The 25436-nt window shown below is 37.7% G+C and overlaps 1 protein-coding gene across 8 annotated transcripts in view; it reads left to right on the plus strand.

The window, feature by feature from the left end:
* DNAH8 (dynein axonemal heavy chain 8) overlaps positions 1–25436 on the plus strand; it is a 346427-nt gene that overhangs the window by 68809 nt on the left and 252182 nt on the right. For 7 of the 8 annotated variants that reach the window (XM_054254946.2, XM_054254948.2, XM_054254949.2 and 4 more), the window contains 8 exons: positions 1531–1607; positions 3082–3181; positions 4344–4463; positions 6109–6244; positions 9948–10135; positions 23427–23507; positions 23908–24024; positions 24906–25025. In XM_054254946.2, the coding sequence (XP_054110921.2) occupies positions 1531–1607; positions 3082–3181; positions 4344–4463; positions 6109–6244; positions 9948–10135; positions 23427–23507; positions 23908–24024; positions 24906–25025 (939 nt within the window). Of the gene's footprint in view, positions 1–1530; positions 1608–3081; positions 3182–4343; positions 4464–6108; positions 6245–7239; positions 7377–9947; positions 10136–23426; positions 23508–23907; positions 24025–24905; positions 25026–25436 lie in introns of those variants that run through there. The other variant, XM_054254952.2, reaches the window with a different exon arrangement.

Raw genomic sequence — 25436 nt, forward strand, 5'->3', positions numbered from 1 at the left:
TTACTCTCTACTGTTAACTGAAACTACTGTTAACCTATGTTTAGCCCAAGTGAATGGTCTCTTCTTTGCTGCAGAATTTTCTGGAGACACAAGCAGGGATATGAATATACTCTGTACACTTTTTGAGTCTGACATCCTTGCCATGAAAGTGAGGAAAATCAGATGTTTTTCTCATGTATTTAAAAAATTCTTTAAAAAAGACATTATATGTAACCTGGGCAGTATAAATACCTAAGAAATATCCTAAAATTCTACCACTCTAATGATAACACATTTTGTTTTTTGGCATGGATTTCCTTTCAGTTTTTGAAACTTAGATTCTCTGATACTAAGATATATTTTAGTTATTACTCTTAGTGTTTGGCTGGTTAGGTCGGATGGAGTTTGCTTCCAAAATGCTTTGAAAATTAAATCTTTATGGCAATGGAAATTTTTGAAAAACTTGCTATCTATTAAATTATTTTTATGATTTATTAAGAAAGACTATATGTTATTAAGGTTTTATTTTAGATACAAACTTTAGCTTTTAGTAAATTTAGAGCAATATTAACCTTTTAATAGTTAAATAATTCACTTTAGGCATTAGTGTTTTAATTTTTCTTCCTTTTCCAGTATTTGATTTATGGGTGTGGTATATATTAGTAGACCATACCAATATGATCTACACATATAAATAATTTGCAAAGAATGATTTAATTCCATCTCTTGTGTACCAGGAGTTTGGAGTTCACTGCTAGGGATGGTGGGAATATTTATATATTTTTATTTTTATAGCGAACGGGGTCTTGCTATGTTTCCCAGGCCGGTCTTGAACTCCTGGCCCCAAGCGATCCTCCCATCTCGCCCCTCAAAAGTGCTGAGACTAGAGGCATGAACCACCTCTCCCGGCCAGTGGTGGGACTCTTGAAAGAATATTTTCTACTTCTTGTACCTCCTAAATAGCAGCACAGAGATTTCTGAGAGCAGCAGTGTTAGAAAATGACACCTGCTCGCCCTGGTGTCTATAGTGTCATTACACTACTCTACCAGGCGTTCTATATATCCCCAAAGAAAAATGCTTGTAAGAGACCTTCACTCCTTTCATAAATTCTCTAGATCAGAATATCCAATTGATAATGAGCTGCAAAGGGAAACCACATATGTCACTTTAATTTTTCTAGTAGCCACATGAATAAAAGTAAAAAGAAGCAGGTGAAATTAATTTTAATAAGGATTCTATTCAACCCAATATATTAAATATTTTAACATGGCATTAATATAAAATCATTAATGAGATATATTGCATTCTCTTTTTTGTACTAAGTCTTTGAAATCTGGCATGATTTTACAATTACAGACATCTTGCTTCTAAGTAGTGACATTTCAAGTGGCCAAAGGCCATCACACTGGACAATGCAGCTCTTAATGCTTAGATGGTAGATGTGTTTGAGGCTTGAGGCCATCTTAATTTTGTAGGAAAGTCATTAATTGTTTGTTAAAAAAAATCTCTTTAACACCAGAAATCATTTAAATATTAATATTTCATTTTAGGTACAAATACAGGCATTTATGAACAGTACTTTTGGGAAAATCTTATCTTCTCAGCAAGCTCTTCAGCTGCTTCAAAGGTATTCATAACACTTGAAACAGTGTAGTTTCTAGGTGGGATAACTTTAAGTCTGAAAATACAATTTCAAATTAAGATGTTGGAAATCTCTCCTACATAAATCTTAAAATCTACAAACAGAAACCTTTCAATTATCACTAGACTGATAAAAATTTTAAATAAAGAATGATATGTTTTAATTGCATTTTTTTTTGGTAGCCGAAAGCCTTTCGGCAAGGAAATGAAATTATTTCATGTTTCCCTCCCTGCCCCCAGCCATGTAGTATGTTTGCGGTTAATTTTATAGGTCTTATTGGAAAGGGAACAAATAATGTTTACTTCTACATGCTGAAAGAATTTCTAAAAGTGAGATTATCTAAGAGTAACAGATAACAAAACTTTCCATTTTCCCTCCTGAGGGCTCCCGCACCTTAAAAAAAATTGTGTATATTTGAGGTGTACGACATGATGTTTTTATATATGCTGTGAAATGGTTACCACAACCAATTCAAATCACACATTCATCATCTCATCGAGTTAGTTATCTGTCCCCCACATTTTTTGTGGTATGAGCACCTGGAATCTTCTCTCCTTAGTTTCTTTTCCATCTATGCTAACAGCTCTGCTCTCTCCAAGGGTGGGGAATCCCGGATCAGAGGGCTGTGCTGGTCTAGAAGGCTTTCCCTTTCAGCACAGGGAGGGGTCAAGACCCCGGTCAGGGACACTTGTGGAACTCTTCCCTGAGAGCCAGCAGAACTGGGTTTGGGTCTGGCTTTGCATGATTCCACTACTGTAATGATGGAGATCTGGTAAGATCTTTGTAAATAAAGTCAAAACAGAAATAACTTGATTTTGACATGTGACAGTACTGCATAGATGGCAGGTACCATTTTCTTGGTGACTTCTGGCTCTGGTTTGCTCTCTCTCTCTCTGTCTCTTTCTGTCTCTGTCTCTCTCTTTTTACCTGTAGTATGCTGGTTTCCATTGATTTTTGTTACCCGAATGTTGCAGTTTTTAGTATTTCCTGTGTGTCATTCAGTCTCTGAGTGGAAGTGACATTTGGCTGACAAAGTCATAATTATGATTATGGCTATTTGGAATTATGTGAGCATTATCACTGGCAGAGGGACAGTCAATGTGTTCTCTTCCATCTTTGCTAAGTCATCTCCTCACTCATCTTGTAATCTGTTTGTCATTTTCTCAGGGTGTCTTATTTGAATCCCCAGATTTGTCTAGGTCTCCCTGTTATAGGCATTTTTGATTCATTTGTAATTTAAATAATTATTTTTGTAACTCATGCAGATGTCTCTTTTCCACAAGATAACTGTAGGTTCCAGGAGAGCTAGGACTGTACTTCCTATCTTGTTCATTGCTTTATCCTAGGACAATGCATGATATAAATATATGTCAATGAGTGAATGGATGTTTATTATGACAGCAATTCTTAAGTATATTTCTCATTTAGTTTTTAATTATTCAGCTTCAATAACTTTTAGATTTCAGAAGCTGAAGATTCCCTGTCTTCAATTGGAAATAAACCACACAATTGAGCTTATTCTTCAGTACTATGTGGCTGAACTTGATGCTATTAAGAAGGTAAGTGTCATGTTCATAAATAAAAGAAAAAGAAAAAAATTCTGAAAGTATTTGCCATCGTCTCATGCCAAACTTTTCAGAGTGATTATTTCACTGCTAAGGAGTGCTGATGCTCCCTTCTGTGTGGGAAGGTGCTTGACAGTGCATATTGTTGGACAACCAGATTTACACCTCTTTGCTCTGAACTGTCTTGCCAATTATCCCACCATCATTTATTGAATAGGAAGTCCTTTCCTCATTGCTTGTTTTTGTTATTACTAAGTATGTACCCAGAAGGATATAAATAGTTCTGTCATAAAGACGCATGCGTGCGCATGTTCACTGCAGCACTGTTCACAACAGCAGAGACATGGAATCAACCCAACTTTATCCAGTGGTAGACTGGATAAAGAAAAGTTGGTACATATACACCATGGAATATTATGCAGCCAGAACAAGAATGAGATCATGTTCTTTTCAGGAACATGGAGGAAGCTGGAGGCTATTATCCTAAGCCAGCTAATGCAGGAGCAGAAAACCAAATACCACATTTTCTCACTTATAAGTGGGAGCTAAACATTGAGTACACATGAGCACAAAGAAGGGAACAACAGACACTGGGGCCTACTGGAGGGCGGAAGAAGGGAGAGGATCAGGAAAAACACCGATGGACACTAGGCTTAACACCTGGGTGATGAAAAAATCTGTACAACAAATTCCCATGACATGAGTTTACCTATATAACAAACAAACAAAAACATGTACTCCTGAACTTAAAAGTTAAAAAAACTGTTTTATTACCACTCTTTTCTGGTGTGAGTATAGCAAAGCCCATTTAAGTTAGTATTTTTGCCTCTAGAAATATGGGCTTTAGATACTATTAGGAAAGATATTAATACTATGTAGCAATGTGCTCCTTTTGAATACCTCCTTGAAATTTGGGATAAGGGCAGAAAAAAAATACATGTAATAGGAAATAAAGGTGAAAGGAAAATTAAGTGTCATATATGATCAACATCATTGTTTCAAAGCCGCAGGTTATCTCTGATGTACATTTACATGTATATTACCTACTGTATATAAAACGTGAATAATGGGGAAACAATACACATATATCTGTATAGATATTTTGCCTTCTCCCTTGTATTGAATTCAAATATTAACACCAGATTTTTAATTACAGCTTTATCATACTCAGAAAGATGACCCCCCTCTTGCTCGCAACATGCCCCCTATAGCAGGGAAAATCCTCTGGGTGAGGCATCTCTACCACCGGATAAGTGAGCCCATCAATTATTTCTTTGTAAGCTAATAATTAAATTTTAGTATGTGGATTTTGGTTGTTTTACTATAACAAATATATTTTCTCCTGTATTATTTGTGTCCACTAAAGTAGCCAACGAAGAGCCAATTCTTTTACCAGGCAAGGAAAATTTAGTGCATAAATATACTTGAGAGAGACAAAGTCAGTTCTTTCAGGTTCAGTAGATAAGCCAGTCTAATTACAGTTATCTCAAAGTCAGTAATTCTTATAACTTTATGTCTTTTAATAACACGGGACACTTTATAAAAACCTCTTAAAAATACAAATAAAAACCTGAAAAGACAATAAAGTACAGGCGTAGCATGGAAGCTTACTTTTGTATATGGGCAGATAGGTCACTGATATATACGTAAGGAAGGTGAAGATAAACCCAAAGAGTGTTTTCCTGCATGAAGAACTGCCACTGAGAGCGAAGTCTAATACAGTTGATTCATTCTCTATGTCCTTGAGATTATTAGATTTCTGAAAAACAAGACAGTCTTGGGCCCTGTTGGCATTCTGAAACTGCCAGTTTGTCTTTTCTTTGTCCTTGTTATTTTCTTAAATTTTATTTAAGAGACAAAGTTGCAAGGTGGAGTTGGTTTGCTTGATCTTGTGTCTTTTGCCTAGATATAGAACAACATAACTACAGAACAGTAGTTTTGCAAGTAATGATATTATTGAAGCATTATTAAATATGAAGATTCTGTTATTTCTCTTTTGCTGCCTTCATTTGGGTCATTGTTCTGAATAGTTAAGAAAAATTAAAATCCTGGGTCCCTACTCGGGGGATTCAGTTGCTGATTGACTTTGTAGTGGGAGGGCAGAGATTGCCCTGTTTGACCTGTGAATCAAAACTTGTATCTTTTGATTTTTACATAAATAAATTTTATTTATTTTTAAAATATTTTATTTTATTTTGTGACAGAGTCTCACTCTTGTTGCCCAGGTTGGAGTGCAGTGGTACAATCTCAGCTCACTGCAACCTCTTCCTCCCGGGTTCAAGCAATTCTCCTGCCTCGGCCTCTGTAGTAGCTGGGATTACAGGCACCTGCCACCATGCTTGGTTAATTTTTTTGTATTTTTAATAGAGACAGGGTCTCACCATGTTGGCCAGGCTGGTCTCCAACTCCTGACCTCAAGTGATCATCCACCTTGGCCTCCCAAAGTGCTGGGATTACAGGCATAAGTCACTGCACCTGGCCAAGAAATTTTATTTTTATCCTTTGATACGTGGCTACTTTTTTTTTTGTGCTGGAATTTAGGAATTTGCCCTGATAGTCACGGTTCAAGGAACATCAGTCAATTATATCTTGTCCTGAACAGTGGGATGGGATTAGAAAAGGAGGTAGAGACTCTGAATGCCTGGGGCAGGCTGTGGGGCTCGAGACCTCTCTCTTTTTAAACCCTTTCTTTCCTTTTCCAGTCTTCCCTCTATATAATGATAATGTTTTCTGCCTGTTGCTGATATGGTCTTCCCCATCTCTGTTTTACTCTGAGGCAGAATCTAACCTGGTAGCATCATTATGTGATATCATTTTACATATAAATACTTTCATTATTTGGATAGAAAAAAAAATAAGCAATCTTTTAAAGTAAATCTTTCTTTTTCCTTAAAAAAAAAAAACAAACAAAAAAAAAACAGAAAAACTCAGACATTTTGTCAAGTCCAGAAGGTAAAGCTGTCATCCGTCAGTATAACAAGATCTCGTATGTGCTGGTGGAATTTGAAGTGGTCTATCACAGAGCCTGGATCAGAGAGATTTCACAGTTACATTACGGTGTGTATAAGACTGCAGTGAAGCTACAAAGTAGGGATTAGGTGATTTTGAAGGAGCTCATAGTTCTGGAGAACTTTTTCCATCCCATAATCTTAGGATAGTTACAATTTAGATTTAGGGATGCTACAGTGGTTTGTTTACAGTTGTTAATAATATGCTGATTTTATAAGTGAAAATGATCATGACCTTGAAGTTGACATACTTAACTTATGACTTTCCACTGAAAAACAGTATTTGAAAGTAAAAATATCTTTAGGGATATTTCTCCATCGCTTATGAAGGTGTTCATATTTAGTTATACCATGTTATAGATTCAAATCTCAGTCCCATTCTGGAGAAAAAAAAAATTGTATCCTGCTTCCCTTCCTCTCTCCCTGCTTCCCTTCCTTCCTGTGTCCCTCCTTTCCTTTCTCCCTTTTTAAATTACTGATTTTAATTTCAGATTTGAGCTCCAGGAAGTGAAAAGTTTTAGTGCACTGTGTCTGAGTTCCTCTGAGGGGAGGACTTACATGTTGCCAAGCCTTTAGGCAAAGTTAAATGTGAGACAGGGGATGGTTCTAGCCATCATCCAGCCACCCGAGATGTTTTTGTGTGGACTCAGTGGCTGGTCAGTTCAGATTCCTGCTTTTCTCATCTTAACCTTAAGCTCTTAGTAAATAATCTCAACTGTAAACTCTTATCTGTGACCTTGGTGGAACCCTTACTGTGTCCCCTGTAGAAAGGTTTCTCCCTCCCAAACCAGGATCTCCACCTCAGCAGAGCACAGTATTGCAGGCACGGGAAGCACAAGTTCTGCAGGTGGGTTACTGGAATGATGGTGAGAGGAACCACTCCTACTTCTGCCTCTTGGTTCCAACTCATGTATTTTTGCTGTGTGGAGACACAGCAGTTATCTACAGGCCATTGATTCAGAGCATACCTGCATCCTAGAGGACAGTGTTCAAGCCCTGTAGGGTGTGGTCCCTAACAGGAACCACAGTTAAGCCTTTAATAAGCCACTTTTATCAGGACAGCTGTTTCTGGGTGCTGTGCTTTATGGTAGGACCATGTGGATTCTAAAGAAAGCCTGTTTATGGAGCAACACTCTCAAAGGAGCTTCAAGAGGAGCTTAAAACCCACACTATGGAAAAAGGTAAAAGAGAACTTTTAACAACTGAAGCATATACTGTTTTGCTTCTACAATGCTGTGCACTTAAAATTTTTTTTCTCCTGCTGGCTTTTCTGCCCCGGATGCCCTGTCTCTTATCTGCACATATTCAAAAACAAGCTCACCAGTCATCTGTTTCATACAGCCTTTCCTTATTCTTCCTGGTAGAAAATAATGTCTTCTTCCTTCAGAGTCCTCCACACCCTTTATCTGTAGCTCTTTTTCATACTCTTACTGCTTTATAGATCTATCTTGTCTCCCCTACACATTCCAAGCTTACCCTGTATGTCTGTTTCATCTTATATCCTTTGAATAGTGGTCATAGCTAACATTTATACAGTGCTTACTGCGTGCCAGGCTTTGTCTCAGCACGTCACAGGTATTATGCAAATTCCTTGGATCCCAACAGCAACCCTACAAGGAACTGTTATTAATCTTGTTTTACAGATGAGAAAACTGAGGCACAGACATGTTAAGTGGCTTGCCCAAGATCACACAGCTAGTAGATGGCAGAGACAAGATTCAAATTCAGATAGTCTGGCTCCCAAATCCGTTCTTGTAACCATTATATTGGACTGTTTCTAACAGTGCCAAGAATGGTGCCAGGCATGCTTAAGGCTCTTAAAATATTTTTAGAATGTCCAGTAAGTAGAGATTAGGTAATTTTGATGAATAATAATTTTATCAAGTTTTCTGAAGAGTTTGTTCCCCTTGAGAACCTTGGTTGGCCCCTATTGAGTGCAATATACTCACTGCAGTGAATTGATGCCCAGGAGAAGTGGTTACGTATAAACAATATGAAGTAGAATTCTTTCATATTTTCAATATGAAGTTAAATTTTTTCACGTTTCTTTTCACCAGCAAAATGATCAGTGGAATTCTTTAACTTCTTTCATTTCAGAAATGAATTGTTCTGGAAGGCTTCCTTTGCCCTCTTGATGTGACTGTCCTCAGCCACATAGGAGCTTCTAGTAATAATTGGATACGTAGCATCAGCCTTCTTTAGTTGGTTGCTCTGTAGATTTCTCTGATGGTGATTCACACAGGATGAAATGCTCATCTTTCATGCCCGGAGCAGACTTCCTGGCTGTCAATATTGGTCTGTTTTAGTTGTCTTGTTGACCTTTTTGCCTTTTCAAGCAAGTTCATTACAGTTTTAAGGAAGACAGATTTCAATGTTTAAAAGTTCTTTTGGAATTTTGCGGGGAGGACAAGTGACTTCTTTGTTTTTATTTTATTTTAAGTTCTGGGATTTCTGGGATATATGTATGAACGTGCAGGTTTGTTACGTAGGTTTACGTGTACCATGGTGATTTGCTGCACCTGTCCACCTGTTATCTAGGTTTTAAGCCCCACATGCTTTGGAAATTTGTCCTAATGTGCTCCCTCCCCTTGCCTCCTCAGGCCCTGGTGTGTGCTGTTCCCCTCCCTGTGTTCATCTGTTCTCATTGTTCAACTCCTACTTATGAGAGAGAACATGCAGTGCTTCGTTTTCTGTTAGGATAGTGATTTCTAACCCATCTTAAAAAGATTCCAGATGAGTTGGGTAACATTTTTAGTTGAAATTGTCATGAAACCTGCATCGTTAAGAGCCATATCAAGACTGAGTTTATCTGATGAGCAAAAGTCAACTAACTTCAAAGAGATATACAGACTATTTTATTTTACTAGAGAATTTTATTACAATCACCGAATCTTCCAAACCTCACATTGTTTTGTCGATGTGGCCACATTCAGCAAAAAGATGTGAGGTTTGGAAGATTCGGTGATTGTGATAAAATTCTCATGTTAGTAGTGTTTGTTAATACAAGATGTAATTCAAGCTAACACATATACTCGTCTATAAGTGTTTTATTATTATGTCTGAAGAAGTTCTTTGTGTTAGGCTAACGAATAATTGAAGGCTACCCAGTAAGAACTGCTTGGGCTTATGTATTTCAAGTTATAATAAAATGCATATCTGAAAATGCCTATTTTTATTAATGATGTTTATGTGAGATGTAGAGTAAAACATCTTCCCCTCCATTCTGGGAGTTCACAACTCAATGGTGTTAAATAAATATTTCTTACTGATATTGAGCCTAATTATCAGAAATTCAGGATGGAGATTTAATTTAAATAAACCCCTTTAAAGAAGTCAATTTGGAGTCCGGGTGGGAAAGGGTTTGAAATGAGGTGTGGCATCTTTTGTGATTCTAACCACTTTCTGGTTCTTTCCCAGGGGTCAAGTCGTATTCCAGAAGATAAACTAGCATTGTGTTTTAGATCACTTCGACCCACTCAGAAAAATATTGCAGTTCACAGCACAAAGCACCATTCTTGGTCAATTTTTCTCTCCCTGGATCTGATTTTATGGCTTTGCAGACACTCTTCATTCATTTGTCTAAGTTTTGAGTGCTCAGTATGTGCCAGACACTGTGCCTTAGCACCTGGGGCATCCAAAATGTTTCCTTTGCCCTCAAGAAGTTAGTCCAGAGGGCAAGACAGAAACATAAACAGAGCTGGAAGCAGAAAGGAAATCCAGAATGAGTAATGTCAATCATTATTTTTTTGTAGCTTTACAAGCCACGCTTTTTGTGCGACATCCAGAAACAGGAAAGTTGCTGGTTAATTTTGATCCCAAAATTTTGGAAGTTGTTCGGGAAACTAAGTGCATGATAAAAATGAAGTTGGATGTACCAGAACAGGCAAAGAGATTGCTAAGTTTGGAAAGTAAATTGAAAGCAGACAAACTGTATTTGCAGGTAAGATAGATTATGTTTTCTAATTATTTTTGAAGGAATTTTTTGGTAAAAGAAAAATTGGCTGGGCACGGTGGCTCACCCAGCACTTTAGGAAGCTGAGGTGGGCAGATCACAAGGTCAGGAGATTGAGACCATCATGGCTAACACAGTGAAACACCCTGTCTCTACTAAAAATACAAAAAATAAAAATTAGCTGGGCATGGGGGCATGTGCTTGTAGTACCAACCACTAGGAAGGCTGAGACAGGAGAATCGCTTGAACTCAGGAGGCGGAGGTTGCATTGAGCTGAGATTGTGCGACTGCACTCTAGCCTGGGTAACAGAGCCAGACTCCATCTCAAGAGAAAAAAAAAAGAAAAAGAAAAATATATCTCTGCAGCTATGCTTCATGGCATTGAGGGAAAATTTGTTAATATGCTGATTCTTGATAGAATTAAAATACTGACTTGCAAACCAAAGAAAAGATTGGAAATGGAAAGCAAAAAGGGAGAAGATGATCAGAAATCAGATTTAGGTTTCCAGATAATGACAGTGATGAAATAGCAAGTTTTAAAAAATATTCTTAATGTAATGTTATAGATCTTGTGCATTAAATTTTATAATATACTTATCCTAGAGTACTTATAAGATATAAATTAATAAAGTGGGTGACTATATAAGTAGTGATGATTCTCAGCATTGTGGGGTAAAAAGGAGCATTATTTCAATTAAAGTTCAATAGTGTGGCAAACTAAAATCTAACAAAATGAAAATGGCAGGCAAAAACTGACATTAAAATGTACTGCTGGGCATGGTGGCTCACGCCTGTAATCCTAGCACTTTGGGAGGCTGAAGTGGGTGGATCACGTGATGTCAGGAGTTTGAGGCCAGCCTGGCCAACATGGTGAACCCCGTCTCTACTAAAAATAGAAAAATAGCCGGGTGTGGTGGCGTGCACCTGTAATCCCAGCTACTTGAGAGGCTGAGGCAGGAGAATTTCTTGGACCTGGGAGGTGGAGGTTGCAGTGAGCCGAGATTGTGCCACTGCACTCCAGCCTGCGTGACAGAGTGAGACTCCATCTCCATTAAAAAAAAAAAAAAAAAAGAGGTGGAATCAAAGTATATTCAAATCCTAACACATAGTTTCTAAAATGTTTAACAAGAGTTAAGTAACAGGAGAATTTCTTTAGAAAGCCAGTTAAAACAGCAATTCGCATTAACTCATCTTTTTTTCTTTTCTTGGAAGGCTGTGGACATGTATTTTGGGAATGCAGAAAAAAAATATAAATGCAAGGACATTTGTTTTCCAGTACTATTGGTAATAGTAAAGGACCGGAGTCTAACTCCAACAATAGAGAACTGATTAAATATGAGTTATAAGATAATTACACAGACATTAATGGAACAGCTGATAATTCAATGAGAAAATGAACTCTATTCCTGTGGTACAAAATGCATAATTTTATAAACTACTTTCATAATCAATAATACAATAAATAAATTACAGACTTTTCCTGTTTCTTGATGGGAAGAGTAATATTAATCTGCCATTTTAATACATCATTATATTTAATTCTCTTGGTTTGGTAAAAGTCTGTGTCTAAACATATGGACAGCTTGATACTGAAGTTCTTCTGGAAACTAATCTAAGAAGAATATCAAAGACTATGTCAAAAAATTATCCCACCAGAAGTTATAATACATTTAAAATGAGAATTATATTAATATTTCACATTAAGAGCAATAGTTAAAAAGGTAAAAGTATTAGAATAGAGATGCTCCAAAGAGTTTTCAAAAAATTTTAGCAACAAAATTTATTTATGTATGTGTACAAATTTATGAGGTACATGTGCAATTTTGTTACATATGTAGATTGCACAGTGGTGGAGTCAGGGCTTTTAGGGTATCCATCTAGGACTTTAGAGCTAGAAAGGAGAAGTCAATGTATGAATAGTTTACATTGTATGCATTCATTTCTCATCATCCACCTGCCGCCAACCCACTCGCCCTTCTGAGTCTCCACTGTCATCATTCTACTCTTTGTCCTTGTGTACACATCCAGAACAGTTTTTAAAAGGAACAGTTTTATTGAATGTAATTCACATGCCCATATAATTCACCCAGTTAAAGTATACAATTCAATGGTCTTAGTATTGATAACTCTTTTTACTGCACTTTGCTTTGTTGCTCTTTGCAGTTATTTCATTCTTTACAAATAGATGGTTTGTGGCAACTGTGTGGAGCAAGTCTGTTAGCACCATTTTCCCAACATGTGCTCTTTTCACATCTATTACATTTTGGTAATTCTTGCAATATTTCAATTTTAAAATTTATTATAGTTTTGTTATGGGGATCCGTGATCATGATCTTTGATGTTACTTTCATAATCTTTTTGGATGTCATGAACCACACCCCCATAAGAGCACAAACTTAATTGGTGAATGTTGTGTGTTCTGACTGGTTCACTGTCCAGCCATTCCCCCATCTCTTGCTCTCTCTTTGGCCTCCTTACTCCCTGAGACACAACAATATTGAAATTGGGCAAATTAATAACCCTACAATGATCTCTAAATGTACAAGTGAAAGGAAGAGTCTCATCTTTCATTTTAAATAAAGAGCTATAAGTGATTAAGCTTAATGAGGAAGGCATGTTGAAAGCCAAGACAGACAAAAGTTAGACCTCTTGTGCCAAATTGTTAACGAAGTTATGAATACAAAGAAAAGTTCTTGAAGGATATTAGAAGTGTTACTCCAGTGAACATGTGATTGATAAGATAGTAAAACAAGGCTGGGAACAGTGACTCACACCTATAACTCCAGCACTTTAGGAGGCCCAGGCGGGTGAATCGCTTGAGTTCAGGAGTTTGAGACCCTGGGCAACATGATGAGACCCTGTCTCTACAAAAAAAAATGAAAATTAGCCAGGTGGTGGTGCATGCCTGTAGTCCCAGCTACTTGGGGGAGGCTAAGGTGAGAGGATCACTTGAGCCCAGGAGGTCGAGGCTGCAGCAAACCATCCATTACCTTCCAGCCTGGGTGACAAAATGAGACCCTGCCTCAACTTTCTGCCCCACAAAACCCCCAAAACTAAAAGATGGTCTTATTGTTGATGTGGAGAAAGTTTGTATGTTCTGAATAGAAGATCAAACCAGCACAACATTCCCTTAAGCCAGAGCCTAATCCAGAGCAAGGTCCTAATTCTCTTCAATTCTATGAAGGCTGTGAAAAGTGAGGAAGTTGCAGAAAAAGAGTTTAAAAGTTTAAGGAAAGAAGCCATCTCCATAACATGAAAGTGCAAGGTGAAGCAGCAAGTGCTGATGTAGAAGCTCCAGCAAGTTATCCAAAAGATCTAGCTAAGATCATTGATGAAGGTGACCACTAAGCAGCAGATTTTCAAGGTAGATAGAACAGCCTTCTATTGAAGGAAGATGCCATCTAAGACTTTCATAGCTAGAGAGGAAAAGTCAATGCCTAGCTTCAAAGCTACGAAGGACAGGCTGACTCTTTTGTTAGAGACTTCTGCAACTGCTGACCTGAAGTTGAAACCTGTGCACATTTACCATTCTGAAAATCCTAGCGCCCTTAAGAATTATGTTAAATGTACTCTGCCTGTGCTTTATAAACAGAACAACAAAGCTTGGATGACAGCCCAACTGTTTACAGTATAGTGTACTGAATATTTTAAGCCCACTGTTGAGACCTTCAGCTGAGAAAGAAAAATTCCTTTCAAAATGTAAATGTCATCGACAATGCACCTGGTCATTCAAGAACTTTGATGGAGCTGTGCAAGGAGATGAATGTTGTTTTCATGCCTACAAACACCTCTATTCTGCAGCCCATGAATCAGGAAGTAATTTTGACTTTCCAGTCTTATTAGTTAAGAAATAAATTTATAAGGCCAGAACAGCCATAGATCATGATTTCTCTTATGGTTTGGAGAAAGCAAATTGAAAGCTTTCTGGAAAGGATTCACTATTGTAGATGTCATTAAGAACATTTGTAATTCATGCTAAGAGGTTAAAATATCAACATTAACAGGAGTTTGGAAAAAGTTGATTACTAAACTTATGGATGATTTTGAGGGGTTCAAGACTTCCATGTAATGTCAGGTGTGGTAGAAACAGCAAGGGAACTAGAATTAGTGGTAGAGCCTGAACATGTGACTGACTTGCTGCAATCTCATGATATAACTGGAACAAATGAAGAGTTGTTTCTTATGGATAAGCAAAGTGGTTTCTTTTTCATTTTCATTTTTTTGCCAGCCAGGAGTTAAACATGGAAAGAAAGTTGTTTCTTGAGGTGGAATTTACTGTTGGTGAAGATATTGTGAACATTGTCAAATGACAACAAAGGATTTTGAATATTCCACAAACTTAGTGGATAAAGTAGGGGCATGGTTGGAGACGAGAGATTCCAATTTTGAAAGTTCAACTGTAGGTAAAATGCTATCAAACACCGTGGCATGCTTACAGAATCACCTTTTGTGAAAGGGAGAGTCAATTGAACAAATGTCATTGTTCTCTTGTTTAGCCACTTCACCCTTAAGCAACCACCATCCTGGTTAGTTAGTAGCCATCAACATTGAGGGAAGAAGACCCTCCACCAGCAAAAAGATTACAGCTCACTGAAGGCTCAGATGATTGTTAGCATATTTTAGCAATAAAGTATTTTTAAATGAAGGTATTTACATTTTTTTTGAGATGGAGTCTCGCTCTGTTGCCCAGGCTAGAGTGCAGTGGAGTGATCTCAGCTCACTGCAACCTTGGCCTCCCAGGTTCAAGCATTTCTCTGCCTCAGCCTTCTGAGTAGCTGGGATTACAGGCACATGCCACCATGCCCGGCTAATTTTTGTATTTTTAGTAGAGACAGGGTTTCACCATCTTGGCCAGGCTGGTCTTGAACTCCAGACCTCATGATCCACCCGCCTTGGGCTCCAAAAGTGCTGGGATTACAGGTGTGAGCCACCACACCCAGCCTAGGTGTGGACATTTTTTAAAGATATAATGCTATTGCACACTTAATAGGCTACATTACAGTATCAATATACCTTTTTCTTTCTTTTTAATTGTACTTTAGGTTCTGGGGTACATGTGCAGGTCATGCTGGGTTGTTGCATAGGTACTTACGTGGCAAGGTGGTTTGCTGTCTCCATCCCCCTGTCACCTATATCTGGCATTTCTCCCCCTGTAGCTTTCCTTGAAGAGGTCCTTTACATCTTTTTCAACATAACTTTTATATGCCCTGGGGAACACAACATTTGTGTGACTGACTTTATTGTGGTATTTGATTTATTGTGACGGTCCACAGCTGAACCTGCAATATTTCTGGGTATGCCCCTGTTCATGACGTGCACAGCCATCACCACAACCAGAACATTTTCATCACCCCAGAAAGAAACTCCCAACCCATTAGCATTAATTCCCCACTTTCCCTCAACTCTCCCCACACCCGGTCCCTGGCAACCACTAATCTCCGTTCTGTCTCTATGAATTTGCCTATTTTGGACATTTCATACAAATTAGAATCAAACTATTTATGTCTTTTGTGACTGGCTTCTTTCACTTAGTATTTTCTAAGTTTATTCATACCATTTTATGTCTCAATACTTTATTCCTTTTTATGACTGAATAATATTTGATTGTATGGTTAGAGTGTACCACCCTTTAGTTACCTATTCTATCAGTTGATTGTCATTTGGGTTCTTTCTATTAGATAATTTTTGGCTATTATTAGTAATGCGGTTGTGAGCATTTATATACAAGTTTTTGTGTGAATGTATGTTTTCATTCTCTTGGATATATACTGAAAGGAGGGTTTCAGTAACGTGGTAACTCCATGTTTAACCTTTTGAAGCACTGGCAGACTGTTTTCCAAAGTGACTATCATTTTACATTCCTGCCAGCAGTGTGTGAGAGTTCTGAGTTCTCTACATCCTTGCTGGCACATGTTATGAGTTGTCATTTTTATGATAGCCATCCTAAGCGAGTGTCAGTGGTATCTCCTTTTCATTTTGTTTTTGTTTCTCTAATGGCTAGCGATGGTTGAGCATCTTTTCATGTGCTTACTAACCCTTGGCATACTTTCCTTCGGCAGCATCTATTTAGATCCTTTGCTCATTTTCAAATTGAGTATTTGTCTATTCTTTAGTTATAAAGTTCATTTTAGGTTTTAATACTAGCCCCTTATCAGATATATGATTTGCAAATTTTTTCTCCCATTTTTGGGTTGTATTTTCATTTTCTTGATGGTGTGAATCAAGAAAATGAATTTGGAAGCATGAATATTTTAAATTTTGCTGAAGTCCAACTGATCTACTTTGTCTTTTGTGTTTTTGGTGTCATATCTAAGAATCCTTTCTCAAATCCAAACTCATGAAGATTTTTTTTTAAATGGAATTAAATTAGAAAGCAATAACAGCTGAGTATATAGTATATTGTCCAAAGTAGTACAAATTTGAAAAGGTATGAATACTAAGGTAATTGAAATTATGTAGTGTTTTAAAAATTCCTTTATTAATTATAATATTACGTTATAACCTAAAGGATAAAACAATAACATATATAAGTTAAAGCAAAATAATATTTTTGTAGTAAGAAAAAAATTTTATTTTATTTTATTTTTTTTGCCAGGGTAAAAGATCCTTTTATTTTATTTTATTCTTTTTTAAATTTTTTATTGGATTTTAGGTTTTGGGGTACATGAGCAGAGCATGCAAGACAGTTGCATAGGTACACACATGGCAGTGTGCTTTGCTTTCCTTTTCCCCTTCACCCACGTTTGGCATTTCTCCCCAGGCTATCCCTCCCCACCTCCCCCTCCCACTCGCCCTCCCCTTTTCCCCCCTATAGACCCCAGTGTTTAGTACTCCCCTCCCTGTGTCCATGTGTTCTCATTTTTCATCACCCACCTATGAGTGAGAATATGCGGTGTTTCAATTTCTGTTCTTCTGTCAGTTTGCTGAGGATGATGTTCTCCAGATTCATCCATGTCCCTACAAACTACACAAACTCATCATTTCTGATTGCTGCATAATATTCCATGGTGTATATGTGCCACATTTTTCCAATCCAGTCTATTATCAGTGGACATTTGGGTTGATTCCAGGTCTTTGCTATTGTAAATAGCGCTGCAATGAACATTCGTGTACATGTGTCCTTATAGTAGAATGATTTATAGTCTTTTGGATATATACCTAGTAATGGGATTGCTGGGTCAAATGGAATTTCTATTTCTAAGGCCTTGAGGAATCGCCACAATGTCTTCCACAATGGTTGAACTAATTTACATTCCCACCAACAGTGTAAAAGTGTTCCTTTTTCTCCACATCCTCTCCAGCATCTGTTGTCTCCATATTTTTTAATGATCGCCATTCTAACTGGCGTGAGATGGTATCTCAATGTGGTTTTGATTTGCATCTCTCTGCTGACCAGTGACGATGAGCATTTTTTCATATGATTGTTGGCCTCATATATGTCTTCTTTCGTAAAGTGTCTGTTCATATCCTTTGCCCACTTTTGAATGGGCTTGTTTGTTTTTTCCTGTAAATCTGTTTGAGTTCTTTGTAAATTCTGGATATCAGCCCTTTGTCAGATGGGTAAACTGCAAAAATTTTTTCCCATTCTGTTGGTAGCCGATTCACTCTAGTGACTGTTTCTTTTGCCGTGCAGAAGCTGTGGAGTTTGATTAGGTCCCATTTGTCTGTTTTGGCTTTTGTTGCCAATGCTTTTGGTGTTTTGTTCATGAAGTCCTTGCCTACTCCTATGTCCTGGATAGCTTTGCCTATATTTCCTTCTAGGGTTTTTATGGTGCCAGGTCTTATGTTTAAGTCTTTAATCCATCTGGAGTTAATTTTAGTGTAAGGTGTCAGGAAGGGGTCCGGTTTCTGCTTTCCGCACATGGCTAGCCAGTTTTCCCAACACCATTTGTTAAATAGGGATTCCTTTCCCCATTGCTTGTTTTTGTCAGGTTTATCAAAGACTGTATAGTTGTAGATATGTTGTGTTGCCTCCGGTGCCTCTGTTTTGTTCCATTGGTCTATATCTCTGTTTTGGTACCAGTACCATGCTGTTTTGATTACTGTAGCCTTGTAGTATAGTTTGAAATCCGGTAATGTGATGCCCCCCGCTGTGTTCTTTTTGCTTAGAATTGACTTGGCTATGCGGGATCTCTTTTGGTTCCATATGAAGTTCATGGTGGTTTTTTCCAGTTCTGTGAAGAAAGTCAATGGTAGCTTGATGGGGATAGCGTTGATTCTGTAAATTACTTTGGGCATTATAGCCATTTTCACAATATTAATTCTTCCTAACCATGAACATGGAATGTTTCTCCATCTGTTTGTGTCCTCTCTGATTTCGTTGAGCAGTGGTGTGTAGTTCTCCTTGAAGAGGTCCCTCACGTTCCTTGTGAGTTGTATTCCAAGGTATTTTATTCTTTTTGTAGCAATTGTGAATGGCAGTTCGTTCTTGATTTGGCTTTAAGTCTGTTATTGGTGTAGACGAATGCTTGTGATTTTTGCACATTGATTTTATATCCTGAGACTTTGCTGAAGTTGCTTATCAGTTTCAGGAGTTTTTGGGCTGAGGCGATGGGGTCTTCTAGGTATACTATCATGTTGTCTGCAAATAGAGACAATTTGGCTTCCACCTTTCCTATTTGAATACCCTTTATTTCTTTTTCTTGCCTGATTGCTCTGGCTAGGACTTCCAGTACTATATTGAATAGGAGTGGTGAAAGAGGGCATCCTTGTCTAGTGCCAGATTTCAAAGGGAATGCTTCCAGTTTTTGCCCATTCAGTATGATATTGGCTGTTGGTTTGTCATAAATAGCTTTTATTACTTTGCGATACGTTCCATCGATACCGAGTTTATTGAGGGTTTTTAGCATAAAGGGCTGTTGAATTTTGTCAAATGCCTTCTCTGCGTCAATTGCGATAATCATGTGGTTTTTGTTTTTGGTTCTGTTTATGTGGTGAATTACGTTGATAGACTTGCGTATGTTGAACCAGCCTTGCATCCCCGGGATGAATCCTGCTTGATCATGATGAATAAGTTTTTTGATTTGCTGTTGCAATCGGCTTGCCAATATTTTATTGAAGATTTTTGCATCTATGTTCATCATGGATATTGGCCTGAAGTTTTCTTTTCTTGTTGGGTCTCTGCCGGGTTTTGGTATCAGAATGATGTTGGTCTCATAAAATGATTTGGGAAGGATTCCCTCTTTTTGGATTGTTTGAAATAGTTTTAGAAGGAATGGTACCAGCTCCTCTTTGTGTGTCTGGTAGAATTCGGCTGTGAACCCGTCTGGCCCTGGGCTTTTTTTGAGTGGTAGGCTCTTAATTGCTGCCTCGACTTCTGACCTTGTTATTGGCCTATTCATAGTTTCAGCTTCCTCCTGGTTTAGGCTTGGGAGGACACAGGAGTCCAGGAATTTATCCATTTCTTCCAGATTTACTAGTTTATGTGCATAGAGTTGTTTGTAATATTCTCTGATGATGGTTTGAATTTCTGTGGAATCTGTGGTGATTTCCCCTTTATCATTTTTTATTGCATCTATTTGGTTGTTCTCTCTTTTATTTTTAATCAATCTGGCTAATGGTCTGTCTATTTTGTTGATCTTTTCAAAAAACCAGCTCTTGGATTTATTGAATTTTTGAAGGGTTTTTTGTGTCTCTATCTCCTTCAGTTCAGCTCTGATCTTAGTTATTTCTTGTCTTCTGCTGGGTTTTTAGTTTTTTTGATCTTGCTCCTCTAGCTCTTTCAATTTTGACGATAGGGTGTCAATTTTGGATCTCTCCATTCTCCTCATATGGGCACTTATTGCTATATACTTTCCTCTAGAGACTGCTTTAAATGGGTCCCAGAGGTTCTGGCATGTTGTGTCTTCGTTCTCATTGGTTTCGAAGAACTTCTTTATTTCTGCCTTAATTTCATTGTTTACCCAGTCAACATTCAGGAGCCAGTTGTTCAGTTTCCATGAAGCTGTGCGGTTCTGGGTTGGTTTCTGTATTCTGAGTTCTAACTTGATTGCACTGTGGTCTGAGAGGCTGTTTGTTATGATTTCAGTTGTTTTGCATTTGTTGAGCAGTGCTTTACTTCCAATTATGTGGTCAATTTTAGAGTAGGTGTGGTGTGGTGCTGAGAAGAATGTATATTCTATGGATTTGGGGTGGAGAGTTCTGTAAATGTCTATCAGGTTTGCTTGCTCCAGGTCTGAGTTCAAGCCCTGGATATCCTTGTTGATTTTCTGTCTGGTTGATCTGTCTAATATTGACAGTGGAGTGTTAAAGTCTCCCACTATTATTGTGTGGGAGTCTAAGTCTCTTTGTAAGTCATTAAGAACTTGCCTTATGTATCTGGGTGCTCCTGCATTGGGTCCATATATGTTCAGGATCGTTAGCTCTTCTTGTTGTATCGATCATTTTACCATTACGTAATGGCCTTCTTTGTCTCTTTTGATCTTTGTTGCTTTAAAGTCTATTTTATCAGAGATGAGAATTGCAACTCCTGCTTTTTTTTGCTCTCCATTTGCTTGTTAAATCTTCCTCCATCCCTTTATTTTGAGCCTTTTTGTATCCTTGCATGTGAGATGGGTTTCCTGGATACAGCACACTGAAGGGTTTTTTTATCCAATTTGCCAGTCTGTGTCTTTTGATTGGTGCATTTAGTCCATTTACATTTAGGGTTAATATTGTTATGTGTGTATTTGATACTGCCGTTTTGATGCTAAGTGGCTGTTTTGCCTGTTAGTTGTTGTAGATTGTAGATTCTTCATTATGTTGATGTTCTTTAGCATTTAGTGTGATTTTGGAATGGCTGGTACTGGTTTTTCCTTTCTATGTGTAATGCCTCTTTTAGGAGCTCTTGTAAAGCAGGCCTGGTGGTGACAAAATCTCTGAGTACTTGCTTGTTCGCAAAGGATTTTATTTTTCCTTCACTTCTGAAGCTCAGTTTGGCTGGATATGAAATTCTGGGTTGAAAGTTCTTTTGTTTAAGAATGTTGAATATTGGCCCCCACTCTCTTCTGGCTTGGAGTGTTTCTGCCGAGAGATCTGCTGTGAGTCTGATGGGCTTCCCTTTGTGGGTGACCCGACCTTTCTCTCTGGCTGCCCTTAGTATTTTCTCCTTTATTTCAACGTTGTTGAATCTGACGATTATGTGCCTTGGAGTTGCTCTTCTTGCGGAATATCTTTGTGGTGTTCTCTGTATTTCCTGCATTTGACTGTTGGCCTGTCTTGCTAGGTGGGGGAAATTTTCCTGGATGATGTCCTGAAGAGTATTTTCCAGCTGGGATTCATTCTCTTTGTCCACTTCTGGTACACCTATCAAACGTAGATTAGGTCTTTTTACATAGTCCCACATTCTTGGAGACTTTGTTCATTCCTTTTTGCGCTTTTCTCTCTAATCTTGGTTTCTCGTTTTATTTCATTGAGTTGGTCTTCGACTTCAGATATTCTTTCTTCTGCTTGGTCAATTTGGCTATTGAAACTTGCGCATGCTTCGCGAAGTTCTTGTATTGTGTTTTTCAGCTCCTTTAATTAATTCATATTCCTCTCTAAGTTATCCATTCTTGTTATCATTTCCTCATATCTTTTTTCAAGTTTCTTAGTTTCTTTGCATTGATTTAATCCATGTTCTTTTAGCTCACAAAAGTTTCTCATTATCCACCTTCTGAAGTCTAATTCCGTCATTTCGTCACAGTCATTCTCCGTCCAACTTTATTCCCTTGCTGGTGAGGAGTTTTGGTCCTTTCTAGGAGGCGAGGTGTTCTGGTTTCGGGTGTTTTCCTCCTTTTTTCGCTGGTTTCTTCCCATCTTTGTGGATTTATCCACTTGTCGTCTGCGTAGTTGCTGACTTTTCAATTGGGTATCTGAGTGGACACCCAGATTGTTGATGATGAAGTATTTCTGTTACTTGGCTTTCCTTCTACCAGTCTAGCTCCTTCGCTGTACGACTGCTGAGGTCCACTCCAGGCCCTGCTTGTCTGGGGTGCACCTCTAGCAGCTGTGGCACAGCGAGGGATGCCACCAGTTTCTTTTTCTGCTATCTTTGTCCCAGGATGATGCCTGCCAAATGTCAGTCTTTTGGATATAGAGGGGTCAGCGAGTTGCTTGAGGAGACAGTCTGTACTTTATAGGAGCTCAATTGCTGAGCAGTGAGCTCTGTTGTTCATTCAGGGCTGTTAGGCTGCTATGTTTGATTCTGCTGCAACAGAGCTCATTAAAAAAACCCTTTTTTTCTCAAATGCTCTGTGTTGGGGGGTTCGGGCTTTATATTTGGATGTCCGTTGAGGTGTTCTGCCCAGCTAGGAGGCAGACTAGCTACTGTTTGCCTGCTGAGGCTCCGCCCTGCTGTTGTGAGGTTCACCCTATTGCTTCAGGCTCTGCTGTTCTGCTATGGTCTCCAGTCATGAAGATTTATGCCATGTTGTCTTCCAACAGTTTAGTAGTTTTAGCACTTACCAAAATAGTATTTAATTGTTTTTTAAAAAAACACTAGAGTGACATTGTGGAAAGTGGATTTGCCATCAAAAGCCAGGCATGGGCTTTTGTACTGGCTAGCGGTGACTTTGGAGGATTGAGTTTAAAAGCACTGTTATAAATTGAAGCTAATACAGTTTGCATCCATTTTATAGGATTTTAGTTAGTGTTGAACAATGTCAAGAAAGTCAAAGTTCTTTAGCAAGTGTCAAGTATAAATAAAACTTCCAACTACAAGTAACATATAAAGAGGAAAGAGGAATCAAGAGCTTTGAAACTATTAGGTAAAAATTGAAATAGTTTTAGGATTATTAATTTGGAGGTAATGTAACTTGAATGCGCATTTCCCACCCCACAGTGTAGTAAATTACAAAATAGCTAAAAATTGATCATCATAGATTAGCTCTAAAACAATATCTAAGAGATAATATAAAAGCTTGTGTGGAGAAGCTAAATTTTTTTTGATTCAAGAAATCAAGTGTGGCATCAATGATGAGTATATTTTAATATGTCAGAAGATAAGAAACAGAAAGGAGAAATGTATAATGACAGATATCACAAAAAATCATTCAAACTACTTAATATACATATAGAAAGACAAATAGTAAATATGAAAAATGAAGATCTAGAGATTGCTATTGACTTGTTCAAAAGAGATGCTCAGGTAATTTATAGGTACAGCAAAAGTATGGTAAATCAGCATAAGTTTAAGTAGGCAGCTGACATGATGGCAGGACTATGAGGAAACAGGGATAATGAAACCTTCCTGGCATGAATCAAAATGTGACTGCTACTTTAAATGAATTAAAATAAAACATGCCATTTCAACTTCTTACAGGGTCTCCTGCAAAATTATGATGAGTTATGTCAGGAAGTCCCTTCTGTGTTTGTCAATCTGATGACCCCTAAAATGAAAAAGGTTGGTATTGCTGAAGGTTTATATTGATTTTCCTGTTATTTAAAATTAGACGTTGGTTCTATAAATCTACAGATTTTGGAACATCTATTCTTCTTTAGGCTCTCTATCTTCCTAGTTCAATTTTATAGCTCTTTTTTTTTTCTAAAGAGTTTCTTGTCTAAGTTTTGTTGCCTTTGAAAAAACAACTAAATCTAAATTATGAACACTTTTTGTGAAATTCATGATTGTTTCCTGGACAGTCAAAGATGGTTAAAAATAAAAAATCATCTTTATTAGGTGTGATAGAGAGAAAATATATATAAAAAATAGAACATGTAATATTTGCAGGTGATAAATGCTTTTCTATAAGTGCAGATGCTCCTGTTAATAATAGAAGCTGTTGTGTTTGTGCCGTTTCCAGGTGGAATCTGTGTTGAGGCAAGGACTTACAGTGTTAACATGGTCGTCTTTAACACTGGAAAGCTTCTTTCGAGAAGTTGAATCAGTTTTGGATATGTTCAATCAACTTTTAAAGAAGGTATGATCTATACATTTAAAAAGCTATCAACATTAGTACTCAGGATATAAGTAATATTTTGATTATTATGAAAGTAATAGTCATTGATTATTATGAATACTCAGGATATAAGTAATAGTTTGATTATTGTTTAAAGGGTGTGACTTTTAACCAAAAGGACATCCATTAGGTTTAAAATATAATGCTTTATGTTTCTTTTACTGGATCAGTGTCTTCATTTAAGCTTGCTTTGTTCTTATCCCAGAATTACCTTGCCTTTAATATATTAAAATGACAGCTCAACTTCACATTGTAGCTTAGAATATGGGATAATTGTAGACTGTTAAAGGTGGCAGAGGAGAGTACTTAAATATTAATATTAATGCATTTACTATAAACTAGATGAGAGGATCATCAAATTGAAGATTGTCTATTGATTTCTGACGTGTTGTTTACATAGAACATGCCTGTCATTTTAGATGTACTAGTCTGTGATGGCAGCATGACGTAACAGACAAACTCAGAGGCTTTGGAGTGAGATAAACCTGGGTAGGATTGTCTGCCTTTTACTAAGTGTTCCTTCCTAGGTTACTTTACTTCTCAGAGCCTTGGAGTCTTAAGCTGTAAAACTGGGATATCAATGCCTCCTGTGCTGGAATCAGGATTAAAAGAGATAACACAGATAAGGTTATGGCACATGTTAGTGCTCAAGAAAAATCCAGTTTTATGTCAAGCTTTCTTTGCAGCTGTCCTCCTAAAATGTTCACCAAATTATGCTTGGCTCAAGATTCAAGTTTCTAGATTTAGCCTCCTAAATTAATTTATAACTCAAGCTTCTTTTGGATGAAAACCTGCTTTAAAGGAAAGAAGGGTTTTTTTTCTTACATTTTTCTTCCTTGTAGATCAGTGACTTGTGTGAAATGCATATTGATACAGTTCTAAAAGAGATAGCCAAAACTGTGTTGATTTCTCTGCCTGAAAGTGGTGCTACCAAAGTAGAAGATATGTTGACCCTCAATGAGGTATGCGTTTGTTCATTAAATTATAATCACAAAAATACTGGCTTATAAACCTAAAATGTGACATTTCTGTCTAACAGTAGAAATCTGGTCAGTAGCATTTAGACATCTAAGCTTTTTTTTTCCATTCACTGCGCTAAGGACTTTCACGGCTTCAACAGCAAAAGCCCTGGCCACACCCTAGACTAACATTTTGTTGATATCCTCGATATCCTCAACCTAATGCTGGCATTTCCTGGGTCTCTGTAAGTGGTTCACAGCTCTTCTTCCACTGCGCATGGCTACCAGGGCCATATCATCTCTTTCATAGCTTTAACTACAACATACTTTCCCTGTAAGTCACTCAGACACTGGGAATCATCTGGACTCCTTTCCTCACCTTCATTTCCTATATCCAGCCAGTCCTGAGAGGCT

The sequence above is a fragment of the Callithrix jacchus genome, chromosome 4 (assembly GCF_049354715.1).
Source record: "Callithrix jacchus isolate 240 chromosome 4, calJac240_pri, whole genome shotgun sequence".
Taxonomy (NCBI): domain Eukaryota; kingdom Metazoa; phylum Chordata; class Mammalia; order Primates; family Cebidae; genus Callithrix; species Callithrix jacchus.